This window comes from Procambarus clarkii, chromosome 35 (assembly GCF_040958095.1).
Source record: "Procambarus clarkii isolate CNS0578487 chromosome 35, FALCON_Pclarkii_2.0, whole genome shotgun sequence".
In the NCBI taxonomy this organism is placed as follows: domain Eukaryota; kingdom Metazoa; phylum Arthropoda; class Malacostraca; order Decapoda; family Cambaridae; genus Procambarus; species Procambarus clarkii.
In genome coordinates this window covers 32,767,838-32,782,395 of record NC_091184.1, presented here as the reverse complement: position 1 = coordinate 32,782,395, position 14,558 = coordinate 32,767,838, and the positions used below count along the sequence as shown (strand labels likewise).

General features: G+C 42.6%; 1 protein-coding gene across 1 annotated transcript in view; it reads right to left on the bottom strand.

The window, feature by feature from the left end:
• LOC138371431 (uncharacterized) overlaps nucleotides 1-14,558 on the bottom strand; it is an 85,523-nt gene that overhangs the window by 12,695 nt on the left and 58,270 nt on the right. The window contains exons 2-4 of the mRNA XM_069336276.1: nucleotides 3,083-3,219; nucleotides 2,366-2,471; nucleotides 976-1,156 (exon numbers count right to left, since the gene is read on the bottom strand). Coding sequence (XP_069192377.1) covers nucleotides 976-1,156; nucleotides 2,366-2,471; nucleotides 3,083-3,219 — 424 coding nt within the window. The remainder of the gene's footprint in view (nucleotides 1-975; nucleotides 1,157-2,365; nucleotides 2,472-3,082; nucleotides 3,220-14,558) is intronic.

Genomic DNA, 14,558 nt, shown 5'->3' with positions numbered 1-14,558 from the left:
CCAGCTCTTTGTCCTCATATCCCAGCTCCTTGTCCTCATATCCCAGATCCTTGTCCTCATATCCCTGCTCCTTGTTCTCATATCCCAGCTCCTTGTCCTCATATCCCAGATTCTTGTCCTCATATCCCAGCTCCTTGTCCTCATATCCCAGCTCTTTGTCCTCATATCCCAGCTCCTTGTCCTCATATCCCAGCTCTTTGTCCTCATATCCCAGCTCCTTGTCCTCATATCCCAGATCCTTGTCCTCATATCCCTGCTCCTTGTTCTCATATCCCAGCTCCTTGTCCTCATATCCCAGATTCTTGTCCTCATATCCCAGCTCCTTGTCCTCATATCCCAGATCCTTGTCCTCATATCCCAGCTCCTTGTCCTCATATCCCAGCTCTTTGTCCTCATATCCCAGCTCCTTGTCCTCATATCCCAGCTCTTTGTCCTCATATCCCAGCTCTTTGTCCTCATATCCCAGATCCTTGTCCTCATATCCCAGCTCCTTGTCCTCATATCCCAGCAACTTGTCCTCATATTCCAGCTCTTTGTCCTCATATCCCAGCTCCTTGTCCTCATATCCCAGATTCTTGTCCTCATATCCCAGCTCCTTGTCCTCATATCCCAGATCCTTGTCCTCGTATCCCAGATCCTTGTCCTCATATCCCAGATCCTTGTCCTCATATCCCAGCTCCTTGTCCTCATATCCCAGCTCCTTGTCGTCATATCCCAGATCCTTGTCCTCATATCCCAGCTCCTTGTCGTCATATCCCAGCTCCTTGTCCTCATATCCCAGATCCTTGTCCTCATATCCCAGCTCCTTGTCGTCATATCCCAGATCCTTGTCCTCATATCCCAGCTCCTTGTCATCATATCCCTTCCAAATGCTTTACATTCATGCGGCTTCACACTTTCTCCTGATAACTTCCTTTCCCTCTCCAACTCTCTCCTAAATTCCCTCCCAGACTCCTTCCTTCCCTCCATACTCACCGCCCGTAGCATGGAAGGGGTGAAGCAGAGGGAGGAGCTTTTCCTGGGTAAGAACATCCTCTGGTTGGGTGGCCGTTGCATTGTCTGGGTTGGTGTGGTGGGCGCCAGGGGGCAGGCCGGGGAGTGGTTGAGAGGCTTGTACTCTGGTTGGTACGGTTCCAGCATCCTGATCTTACCCCATCTGTTGGCAAATATGATCATCTTACTCCATCTATTGGCATTACACCAGTGCGAGTATATATATATATATATATATATATATATATATATATATATATATATATATATATATATATATATATATATATATATATATATATTATAATAATATATGAGCTTTACTACGGAGTCTCTCTCTCTCTTATATATATATTTATATAGGAAGGGGGTGGTAGGAGAAAAGCACACAGAAACTGTATTGGAGGGGACCTAAACATTCCCTCTAATGCGTTATGTGTGGTTTCCTCCGAGGCTATGGGTCCCCCTTCTTCCAGCCAGAGGTGGTGCTCCCTTCCCTAATTTTTATATATATAATATGTTCAAAGATTGCATATTGAAACAACTTATTCTCCGATGAATACATTATGCTGTGTGCATGTATTACCTGTATATCCGAATGTATATATTTATACAAATGTATATCACCTTAAAATATCAGATATTTTATATAGAAGATCTAAATATAAGAACTAGAATATCTTATAGTACTGAAACTTTCTGAAAAGATTTCACTAAAAATTAATTCCCATAATGGAAATCAAATTCCCAGGGAAAATAAACTGAAAAAAATGTAAACAATTTGTTTAGGACAAAAAACAGATGTTTGTTTTTAATTATGGAAAAGTATTATTTAAAGATAAAGGTACGTATTGTGGCCACAGGGAAGATGTGGAGGGATGTGGGTACCTGTGGAAGACATAGGGAAGGTGTAGAGGAGTGTGAGTACCTGTAGAAGACATAGGGAAGGTGTAGAGGGGTGTGAGTCTCTGTGGAAGACATAGAGAAGGTGTAGAGGGGTGTGGGGTACCTGTGGAATACATAGAGAAGGTGAAGAGGAGTGTGAGTCTCTGTGGAAGACATAGAGAAGGTGTAGAGGGGTGTGGGGTACCTGTGGAATACATAGAGAAGGTGTAGAGGAGTGTGAGTCTCTGTGGAAGACATAGAGAAGGTGTAGAGGGGTGTGGGGTACCTGTGGAAGACATAGAGAAGGTGTAGAGGAGTGTGGGGTACCTGTGGAATACATAGAGAAGGTGTAGAGGAGTGTGAGTACCTGTGGAAGACATAGGGAAGGTGTAGAGGAGTGTGAGTACCTGTAGAAGACATAGAGAAGGTGTAGAGGGGTGTGGGTACCTGTGAAAGACATAGAGAAGGTGTAGAGGAGTGTGAGTACCTGTGGAAGAAGAGGAGGATGGCCACTCCCCACAACACCAGCACCAACACCACCAACGTCACCTCCTCGGCCCTCACCAGCGAGGGTCCGGCCTCCGTCACCGTCTCTGACAATTAATGAGGTTAATGGGAAGGATTAATACGGTGCATGCCTGGATCAATAGTGGTTATTAATGGGGAGTTACAGAGGGAGGGGGCAGGCAGGCAAATGGGGTAATTAAGGCATATCAAGTATTTATTGTTTTGTTTTTCTCCAGTTCTGATAATTGTTCTAGCGTATTGCTACACGTGGCTTGAGTTATTAGATTTATTTGTGTGTCCGGTGTAAGTATGGGTGTCACAATCATCACAATACCATTGCTCTAGATATCACAATACCATCGCTCTAGGTGTCACAATCACCACAATACCATCGCTCTAGGTGTCACAATCATCACAATACCATTGCTCTAGATATCACAATACCATCGCTCTAGGTGTCACAGTCACCACAGTACCATCGCTCTACATGTCACAATCACCACAATACCATCGCTCTAGGTGTCACAATCACCACAATACCATCGCTCTAGGTGTCACAATCATCACAACACCATGACTCCAGACATCACAATCACCACACCACCATGACTCCAGGCATCACAATCATCACACCACCATGACTCCAGCCTTCACAATCACAACAACACCATCACTCCAGCACCAAACGTTACCTCACCTCGGATCTGGAAGAAGATAGCAGAGGTGTTGGCCATAGCGTCCGTGGTAAGCTTGACCTCGTACGTGGTCCAGGGTTCGACTCCTTCCTCTAAGGTCACCCCGCGGTTGTTACCACCCACTCGACCTAGCATGAACCTGCAGGGAGAAAGGTCAGACTTTAATATAAATCCAGCAATGTCACACGTGTAATTAACTCGAAAATCGAAGACTTTAATTAGAGGAAGAAGCCAAGGACCCCATGGCGTTTGTAAATGAGGTCATTATGAACAAAGGTAAAAGACATTAACACCAGTAGGGAAGGTCAGAGATGAGTCTGAGCAGGGAAATGTAGTGATTAAACTTTACTTAAAGTACTTTAGAATGAAGTCTTTAGCACTGATAGCTCTTGCACCTGACAGGGGCAAGAATACGAACATTCATATTCTTGGAAAGACAGTCTGGAATATTGAGTGAATTAGCCGAGAATTCTTAACTCGGTAAGGTCAAGCTGAAGCATTAGGTACGTATGATGCATACTCCAGCCTGACCTTCTTAACCTGAAGGCCAGGCTGGAGTATAACCTGAGCAATCCAAACCTGTAATGAACATAAATAATGTGAAGTCAAATGCCGGTTGCTGAGCAATATCTATTGCATGTGTTCATGCCTAGTGTATGTATATTTGTTGTGTGTTTATGCTTTTGTTTGTGAGGTGTGGGACCCTCGCCCTCGACCCTTTGTCGTCTTGAGGCTCTCCATCATAGAGAGCTGAGCCTCGGGAGCCAGCTCCTGCTTTGGTCACAGTTGCTCGCGTTTATATTTGTTTGAGTGAACCGAGATTACCTCCGGGGCGCATCTAATCCACCTGGGTTTTACGTATCCTCGATTCGCGTGTGGAATGTGCTTCCACTACTTCACTGTGTGTGTGTGTGTGTGTGTGTGTGTGTGTGTGTGTGTGTGTGTGTGTGTGTGTGTGTGTGTGTGTGTGTGTGTGTGTGTGTGTGTTTACTAGTTGTGTTTTTACGGGGGTTGAGCTTTGCTCTTTCGGCCCGCCTCTCAACTGTCAATCAACTGTTTTACTAACTACTTTTTTTTTTTTTTTTTTTTTTTTCCCACACCACACACACACACACACACCCCAGGAAGCAGCCCGTGACAGCTGACTAACTCCCAGGTACCTATTTACTGCTAACAGGGGCATTCAGGGTGAAAGAAACTTTGCCCATTTGTTTCTGCCTCGTGCGGGAATCGAACCCGCGCCACAGAATTACGAATCCTGCGCGCTATCCGCCAGGCTACGAGGCCCCCTGTGTGTGTGTGTGTGTGTGTGTGTGTGTGTGTGTGTGTGTGTGTGTGTGTGTGTGTGTGTGTGTGTGTGTGTGATCGTAACACCACCTCCTGGACTGTAATCAGAGGTAATCAACAACTCACAACAAGGTCACGCCCTCCAGACATAGTGTGTTGGGTCGTTCTAACCACCACACAAGAGCTTCTACTCTTTAGTGACATACCTACAATAAACATTTAGTGTTGTTCAATGGCACTATACTGTGCTTTCAAATATATGCATAATTAGCACATTAATTTATTTTTAAATCATACCAACTCTATGGTATATGAACACCGAGTTTCACTATATATATGTGTATCGTCCAGTAGTCAAGGTTTACTAGAAGCAGATCTTGACGTACTGAACACAGAGTGTACCGCTGACAGGTTAGAGTACAGTATACCGAACACGGTAAACCAGTGTATAGCGCACATAGTTCAGAGTGTACCGAACCCAGATCAAGATATATACACCATCAGCCTGGTTGATCAGTCCAGCAACCAGGAGGCCTGGTCGACGACCGGGCCGCGGGGACGCTAAGCCCCGGAAGCACCTCAAGGTAACCATGATAAACAGGTATACATCTTGTTAAGCATCCCATTTAAATCCATCCTTCACCCCACATGTTTTATTTTAATAAGTCTTCACTATATCCCGACTATATCCAGTTGTTATATTTTCAAACCTGGAGACTCTTTTGTAGTACTCACAGAGGAATTAAATCCCGGAAAGTTAATAAGATGTATTTATTTTATATCAAGAATAGAGATATAAACAATTACACACATGTATAATATTATAGATGCAACAGCAAATGACAAAGAATAACGTCAAATGCCAAGCAATAACGTGAAATGTCAAGCAATAACGTGAAATGCCAAGCAATAACGTGAAATGTCAAGCAATAACGTGAAATGTCAAGCAATAACGTGAAATGTCAAGCAATAACGTGAAATGTCAAGCAATAACGTGAAATGCCAAGCAATAACGTGAAATGTCAAGCAATAACGTGAAATGTCAAGCAATAACGTGAAATGTCAAGCAATAACGTGAAATGTCAGATAATAACGTGAAATGTCAAACAATAACGTGAAATGTCAAGCAATAACGTGAAATGTCAAGCAATAACGTGAAATGTCAAACAATAACGTGAAATGTCAAACAATATCGTAAAATGTCAAGCAATAACGTGAAATGTCAAAGAATGACGTGAAATAAAATATGCACAAACGTGTGTATAATCTATGAGAGTTAATCCTTATTAATCCTTGGAAATTAATCCAAGGTTTAATCCTTGTTAATCTATGAGAAAACATAGATTAACAAGGAATAAACCTTGTGACAGCAGAATGATCGACAATATTCATATTTCTGCCTCAACAATTGTATGCACTTGAAGCTTGTGTCGAGGTCCTCCCTTAAGGTCGACCTACTGACCTTCCCCAAGATGTAACATCACAACTGCTGCCTATTTACGGCGAGGCGTCAGAAGCATTACATGGATTGAAGCGTGCCTAACCATTTCTCTCCCCGCTAGAGAATCAAACCCGGGACCCTAGAGTGGGAGTCGAGAACGAAGCCAACTGTACTACGGACCTATTTCACATATTATATGCACAGGTTAACAACTCAATGGGGTAGATTATAGCCCTTGACCTTCCACATTAGTCAAAGTCTTGTTATATGTCTTATCTTGGTCCTGCTGAACCATACAGTCATTAATGGCTCTTGAGCAGTGGTGATTGCTCAAGAGTCATTGACTGAATAAGCTCAAGACTGTCTCAAGCTCTTGAGCATATATAATAACAATCATTAACTAACTTAAAATTCTCAGCAACCTACCAACCCAACACAACAACATTACTTGGGACAAAACTGCAACAGTCCATTCTAGGCGTCATGAACAGGGCCATTTTTTATATCTTTCCACGCAGTTAATGGTCGTTTTCAAGCGACGAACACTACCATCAGGGGGGCGGTAAACGACCGTATAACTACACAACAACGTCAGCCATTAAACCTGGAAAAACACACACATTCAGACTCATCAAAACACACACACATACACACAGACACACACACACATTCTCAGTTTCTGAGAACCAGAATCTAATTTAAGAGTCATTTTTAAATGTAAATGGGGCAAGACAATTTTAGAGAATTGCAGGGAATAAGTAATGATTCAAAAGTCGGGACTTAAGAGCTTACTGTCAATTCTGCAAGCATATGTAGGTAAATACATGTAGATAAGTATATGCACTCATAAATATACCCCTCCCACGTGCACATATGTATAATATACATATTCACGTAAGCAATCAAGCATAAAGGCAAATATGACAGAAGTCATCAATCAAGCAGATTACGTCTGCTACTTCGTACAAACTGACAAGCAAACAGACAGTCCGGACAGACAGGACACAGACAGACAGGAAGAACGATAGAACCACGCAGGAGACGATAAGGAACGTGTAAAAAAGACACTGAGGTGCCTCCTTTCTTGCAGCAGTATCAAGGTTTTCCTGCTTCATATTCCAGAGGCTGATGGGTGGAGGAGTACGTGAGGAACTCGACCAATAGTATGGAAGGTGTTGTTTATTTCGTGGAATGACATGTGCGAATTTCGGTCATTTTTGCTTTGTTTTGTTTAGCTTATGGCTTATTGTTTGTATTTAGGTTTTTGCTTGTGTATTTCTCCTTCTGTGTGTGTGTGTGTGTGTGTGTCTCCATATATCTATCTATCTTCCTTCTATTCCCCACTGTCAGTCGGTATGTCTTTCTCTCCCCATCTCCCTTCATTTTTCCTTTTTTCTCACTCTCTTTTTCTCATCCTGTTTCGAGAATTTCAATTTCTCGAGCCTAATGTTTATTTTTCTTTGTTCTTACAGGCTAAAGCTCCACAATTGGACTCCGTTTATTAAACCCTTCCGTCGTCTACACAAATTTTCGTCTCTTCTGTCTTATATTTTCTCTTTGTTTTCTCTCTTATCTCGTTCAATCCCCGACCGTCCAAGTGATTGGGTACCAATCCTTCCCTCCCCATCCCACCCCAAATCCTTATCCTGACTCCTTCCAAGGCTATACCGTCGTAATGGCATGGCGCTTTCTCTTGATAGTTCCTTTCTCTCTTATCTACTTTAGAAATTGGTGAAGGTGGCTTCTACCACCTACTCGTAAAATTATTATATTTTCTTTAACACTTTTCACTAAAGGACTATTTTATATTTGATTTATAATATTATTTTTTGGGTAAAAATTGTTAATGGGTTTCTTTTCAACCCGTTCACGGCGTTCTGATGCGTCTCGAGGCAAGCCTTTGTATATTTTAGGGTTGTTTTTTGATGGTGGGCATTCCACGTCGGCGCTGCGTACTCTCAGAATGGTCTCATGTACGTAGTGAGGGGTTTTTAATGTATTTTGTTTTATTAAGGTTAGGGAATCCTTTTCTGATTATTCGCTAGGTGTGTGTGTGTGTGTGTGTGTGTGTGTGTGTGTGTGTGTGTGTGTGTGTGTGTGTGTGTGTGTGTGTGTGTGTATGTGTGTATGTGTATGTGTATGTGTGTGTGTGTGTGTGTGTGTGTGTGTGTGTGTGTGTGTGTGTGTGTGTGTGTGTGTATGTGTGCGTGTGTATGTGTGCGTGTGTATGTGTGCGTGTGTGTGTGTGCGTGTGTGCGTGTGGATGCGCGCACCAGGACTCGTTTAACTACCATCGCCGTGCAGTTATCACAGCTATTAGTTAACAAACCAGCGAGAAACACGAATTAAAGTACATTAAACCCATAAATACCAAGTCATTAATTAGCGGAAGGATTTAATTAGTTTGCTCTGAAAATATCCAGAATTTATGGATGAGTGTAATTCTCAAGCGTATAATTATTTTGTGAGTTGGAATTAGCAAGGACTGTCTGTCTGTCTGTCTATCTATCTGTACTTGTGCTTTTATGAATGAAACTTTGTATTGAACTCCATATCTATCTGAATTCTGTCTATTTGTCCCTGTTTGGACGTTGTCTGACTGTTTATGGGTGTTATTATTCTTTATTTTCTCTCTCACTCACCCTCTCTCACTTTCAATCTTCGTCTCTTCCTCACTATCCCTCTTCATATCCCTCTCACTGCCCCGCTTAATCTCTCTATCCGTCTTAATCTCACTGTCTATCTCCCCCTCCAAAAGAGCGGACAGCAATGGATCAATGATTAATCCCAGCATCACGTGTGTAAGAATAATGGGACGCTGGTTCATCTGTCTCTCTGTCTGTCCCTGAGGCTGCAGGGAGAGTGTTGCTCCCTCTCACTCACTCTCCCTATGTCTTGATTTTCTTTACTGATCACTTTTGTCATGTTCTGTTTCTTTTTGGCTCTCTCCCTGTGTCTCTCTATCTCCGCCGCTCTTTCTCTCGCTCTCACTAACTAGATATTTATTAAGCACTAATATTTATATATTGGGTTCTTAGACTGTTTCTTAAAGAGGACAGCGGGAGTAATCTAATATTAAAATTGATTTATTTACTTGGAGAATTCCTCTTACAATTGTGTAAGTTATCATGACCTATTTCCTCTTCACTCTAGTGTTGTCAAGTCCAGTTCTCTTCGTCTTGTATCATAGCTTAGGCCAATTAGCTAAGAGGATTGTTTTACATCTTTGGACTTCTTAAATTTGTTGTTTGTGTTTCTTTAGGTAGGTTCAGCGACGGTCTCGCTTCATGCAGGTCGGCGTTCAATCCCCGATCGTCCAAGTAGTTAGGCACCATTCCTTCCACCGGTCCCATCCTAAATCCTTATCTTGATTGATTGATTCATGAAGATTCAGCCACCCAAAAGGTGGCACGGGCATGAATAGCCCGTAAGTGGTGGCCCTTTTGATCCATTACCAGTATCAAGAGCTGATACTGGAGATCTGTGGAGGTGCGACTGCACCCTGCGTGACGGAAGATGTCTCCCGTGCTTATCTTGACCCCTTCCAAGTGCTATATAGTCGTAATCGCTTGGCGCTTTCCCTTGATAGTTCCCTACCCTTTAAGTAGGGTTACATGTCAGTGCTGCATACTCAGTCTCACGTAGGTTGAGCCTCCGGAAGGCTCGTCTGTTCAAGTGCCAGTTTGGTTTTATTTTGCCGATGTTATTCTGCTGATCTGTATCTCAGAGGAGCCAGTGGTTGAGCGGACAGAACACTGGACGCGTGATCCTGTGGTCCCGGGTTCGAAAGACCCGGGATCACAGGATCAGGGTGAAAGAAACTCTTCCCATTTTTGTTTCCGCCGGCTCCGGGAATCGAACCCCGGACCACAGGACTACATATCCAGCGTGCTGTCCTATCAGTCACCAGCGCCATGTGTGTGTGTGTGTGTTTGTGTGAATACCTAAGTGTAATTACAGGATGAGAGCTACGGTATCCCGTCTTCCCAGTACTCTTTGTCATATAACGTTCTGACACTACTGACGATAGATGACTTGCTCCAGTCACCTATTACTGTTGGCAAAAGAGAACTTTCATATATTTTTCAGCACCTTTGTTTCCTTATCTTGAATCGTTGACCTCTTGTTCTTGAAGCAGCAGGATTAACAAATTCCTATTTGTCTATTTTGTTAATTCGAGTTAGTATTTTGTATATAGTGATCATATCACCTCCCTCCTATCTTCCAGCCTTGGCATGTTTATCGTCTCCAGCCTCGCTTCATAGTTCACGTTCCAAAGTTCCGGGAGCAGTTTAGTGGCATGAATTAACATCATTTCTAATTTGTTTATGTCCTTCTTGAGATATGGGCACCACACCACTGCTGCATATTATAATTTTGGTCTAACAAATTGCGCGAACACTTTCTTTAAATTTTTTCCGTCCATATATTTAAACGCCGTTCTGAAATTTGCTAGCGTAGCGGAGGCTCCGCATAAAATGCCCTGTATGTGGACCTCTCGTCACTGGTTACTATCAAGAACCACTCTTAGATCTCTCTCTCTCCCCTTGTTAGAGGTTTTTAATATCTGTTCACATCATATGTGAACAGATATTAAACATACACTAGAACAACGTTTGTCTTTTTCCATGCCAGCAAGGTTCCCTGTTTGTAGCGGTGTTTGAAAGATAATCTGTAGTGGGGCGCTAATTTCAGGTGAACATTATTAGTAGCAAGTGTGAGACTCCATCTTGTCCGATTGCTTTATTTCTGTGTAGTTTCTTGAGCAGTTTGTCTACATCTCCTCCAGACACTTCTATATATTGTAATTTACGCTCGAAAATCAAGATTGCTTCCAGTTTGCTGAAAATGCTATCCTACGCGAACATACACTGAAATTGTTCGCTTCTCACACATTTCGTTTTCAGTTTCTGTGACTCTCCCATTTGTAATCTTTGGATTTCGTCTTTGGCTTGCAGTTTGCTTTTTATGAATATATAAAATTAGTCAGGCTCCGTTTCACATTTGTCTGCTCTTTCCTTCTCAAATGTTCACTCAGTCTCTCTTTTCATGGTTCTGTGGTTGTGGTTTGTTTATGGTTTTTGTCTCTTTGTTGATTCCAATTCCATGTCTTTTGTTTTCTGGCTCTCGCGGTTTATATTAAACCAGTCTTGCTTTCTATGTTTGCTTCTCTGTTCTGGTGCACTTTAGGCCAATCCGGCATGTTATCCATGTCTTCCTGTGCCTTTCTTTAGTCTTAATCACTTTGAATATGTACATTTCTATCACTCCCTTCCTTCATTTCTGTCTCTCTCTCTCTCTCTCTCTCTCTCTCTCTCTCTCTCTCTCTCTCTCTCTCTCTCTCTCTCTCTCTCTCTCTCTCTCTCTCTCTCTCTCTCTCTCTCTCTCTCTCTCTTACAACTCTTCATCTTTTCTTACGCTTGCCTTAAGAGTGAAAAAGTTGCTCAACACGCTGGTTAAGATCTTATTGTCTCATTTTCTGATGTCATTTCCAGGAGGGAGATTTGACGACATTTTTCCCGTGTCGTGAAGTGTGTGAGTAATGCCAGGCTCTGGCTACGGGCACACCACTCACCAATCTTTTTACCCTTACCGTCCTTCTCTCTCTAATTATTCTCTCTCTCCCCTTTCGTTCTCTCTTTTTTTCCTTCCACTTATTCCATTTTTTTCCTTTCTCTTCGTGCTCATTTTCGTTCTTGCTCCTACTCCTGTTTCTCTTCTTTCCTGCGCTTTTTTGTTTCTTCTCCATCTCTCCCTTTTGCACTTCCTCATCATTATTGTTCTATTCCACTTTCTACTTCATATGTTTTTTCTGTTCCCTCTTCTGTTCCTTCTCCCTTTCCTGCTTTTTTCCCCTCTGACCAACCTCCTACAGCGTCTCCCTCCCACACCAGCACATGAAATATAATGAAAAGTTCAAACAAGCTCAGACATATTCCCACCCTCTTGACACTTTTCTCGGCCATTTTGAACTTTATCCATTCATCAACTTTCCTTGGAAGAAAAAGGATTTTCGTGAATTTTATTTTTGTGTTCGCTGTGTTTATGAATCCCGGACTCTGGTGGTAAATATTTGCCTCAGAGGTGCTTAGTGGCTGGGGTGAAATGGGTTTAATGAGGTTCTTAAAGAATATCTCTTCAGATTAAACGAAAGGGTACCTATGGTGAGTTTCCTTTACACGCATACGCGCACTCACGCGCGCAAACACACATCTACATCAAGTTCTACATCAAGCAGGTATATATCTCTGAGAAAGTCTGAGATGATCCGGGATGCTAGATCGATCCCGCTGAGCATCTTATTTAGACCAGGGCGGCTTTGTAGACGTTTATTTAACAGTTTACGATTTTTACGGGACACCACGAGCGTAGCTCTCATCCTGTAACTACACTTAGGTAATTATATGGGGCCAGTGGCTGAGTGGACAGCACGCTGGGCACGTAATCATGTGGTCCGGGATTCGATTCCCGGCGTAGGCGAGAAACAATGGGCAGAGTTTCTTTCACCCTGATGCAACTGTTACCTAGCAGTAAAGAGGTACTTGGGATGACTGCTGTTAAGGGCTGCTTCCTTGGTGTGTGTGTACTCACCTATTTGTGCTTGCGGGGGTTGAGCTTTGGCTCTTTGGTCCCGCCTCTCAACTATCAATCAACTGGTGTACAGATTCCTGAGCCTACTGGGCTCCATCATATCTACATTTGAAACTGTGTATGGAGTCAGCCTCCACCACATCACTGCCTAATGCATTCCGTCCGTTAACTACTCTGACACTGAAAAAGTTCCTTCTAACGTCTCTGTGGCTCATGTGGGTACTCAGTTTCCACCTCTCTCTCTCTCTCGTGTGTGTGTGGGGGGGGGGAAATAAAAATAAATTAGTAGTTAGTAACAGTTGATTGATTGACAGGTGAGAGGCGGGGCGAAAGAGCAAAGCTCAACCCCCGCAAACACAACTAGGTGAATACAACTAGGTGAATACACACACACAAACACACACTCATTAGAAGCAGTAAACCACGTCCTCACACTTAATGCAGCTCATTTGCACGCTATCGACAGCAGTGTCACACTTTAGGTTCTTTAGGGTAACTTATGGCCTCAATTTGTGCACATTCTTGGACTGAGGATCAACAGCCTCGAGAGTTTAGTTGGATTTTTCTAAGTTCAAATTCTTTATTTCAAATTAAGTTCATGTCAAGAGGCGAGAGTGGACTGATCACCAGCACATGTCCTTGCATCTGAGATTTGATCGTCGTATGTCTAGCAATCATCATTTGTTATTTGAGGGCATGTAACGCTGCCAAGTACTTGCTTGAAGCTCTCGTACCGAGTTCCCCAGAATGCCCGCCATACCAGATCAACAGAAGGTTAATTAAGTTGTTGTGTAACTTTTTAAAGTAAATTAGAAGAAAGTCTTGTTTTTGATTCACAGGGAAGGGATGTGATATATGCTTGGAGGTATACCCCACCTATATATATATATGAATATATATATATATATATATATATATATATATATATATATATATATATATATATATATATATATATATATATATATGTAATATAATTTCCCTCTTAATTTCCCTCTTGAGATTGATAGGCCTTAAGCCCATCTTAAACCCTATCTTCAATATTTTTCCTTAATTATAGCACCTTTGTTTACAATTATTAAATAGTTTTTGAGCTCCGACGCACCACGAGGCTGTTTATAACAATAACAACCTTGAGGTCGAGAAGTTTGGAATTTCGTAAACTGTTAAATCAATGTAAACAATGTGAAGAATGCCCCATGATTAAGAAAAGCTGCTTCGTAATTGGTCGTGTAAATGATTAATGGATCTTGAACTTGGAGAATTGCCAGCCGTGAGACAGTTATCTGAACGTTCACTGCAGTCTCATATTGCTTCATAAATATTGGAATTCTAATTAGGCAACTTGACAATATTTTTGCCATCTTTGATGTAAATTAAATGCATTTAAGCGCAGATACTGAATAAATATATTGTGGGACAGTTACACACAAAGGAACCTATGCAAACAGGCCTTCACACACACACACACACACACACACACACACACACACACACACACACACACACACACACACACACACACACACACACACACAAACAAGGATGAACTATTCAACACTGGAGGGACGCGAACAAGGGGACACAGGTGGAAGCTGAGTACCCAAATGAGCCACAGAGACATTAGAAAAAACTTTTTCAGTGTCAGAGTAGCTAGTAAATGGAATGCTCTAGGAAGTGATGTGGTGGAGGCTGACTCCATACGCAGCTTCAAATGTAGATATAATAGAGCCCAATAGGCTCAGGAATCTGTACACCAGTTGATTGACGGTTGAGAGGCGGGACCAAAGAGCCAAAGCTCAACCCCCGCAAGCACAATTAGGTGAGTACAATTAGGCGACCACACACACACACACACACACACACACACACACACACACACACATAGGGGCCTCGTAGCCTGGTGGATAGCGCGCAGGACTCATAATTCTGTGGCGCGGGTTCGATTCCCGCACGAGGCAGAAACAAATGGGCAAAGTTTCTTTCACCCTAAGTGCCCCTGTTACCTAGCAGTAAATAGGTACCTGGGAGTTAGTCAGCTGTAACGGGCTGCTTCCTGGGGTGTGTGTGTGTGTGTGTGTGTGGTATGGGGGAAAAAAAAAAGTAGTTAGTAAACAGTTGATTGACAGTTGAGAGGCGGGCCGAAAGAGCAAAGCGCA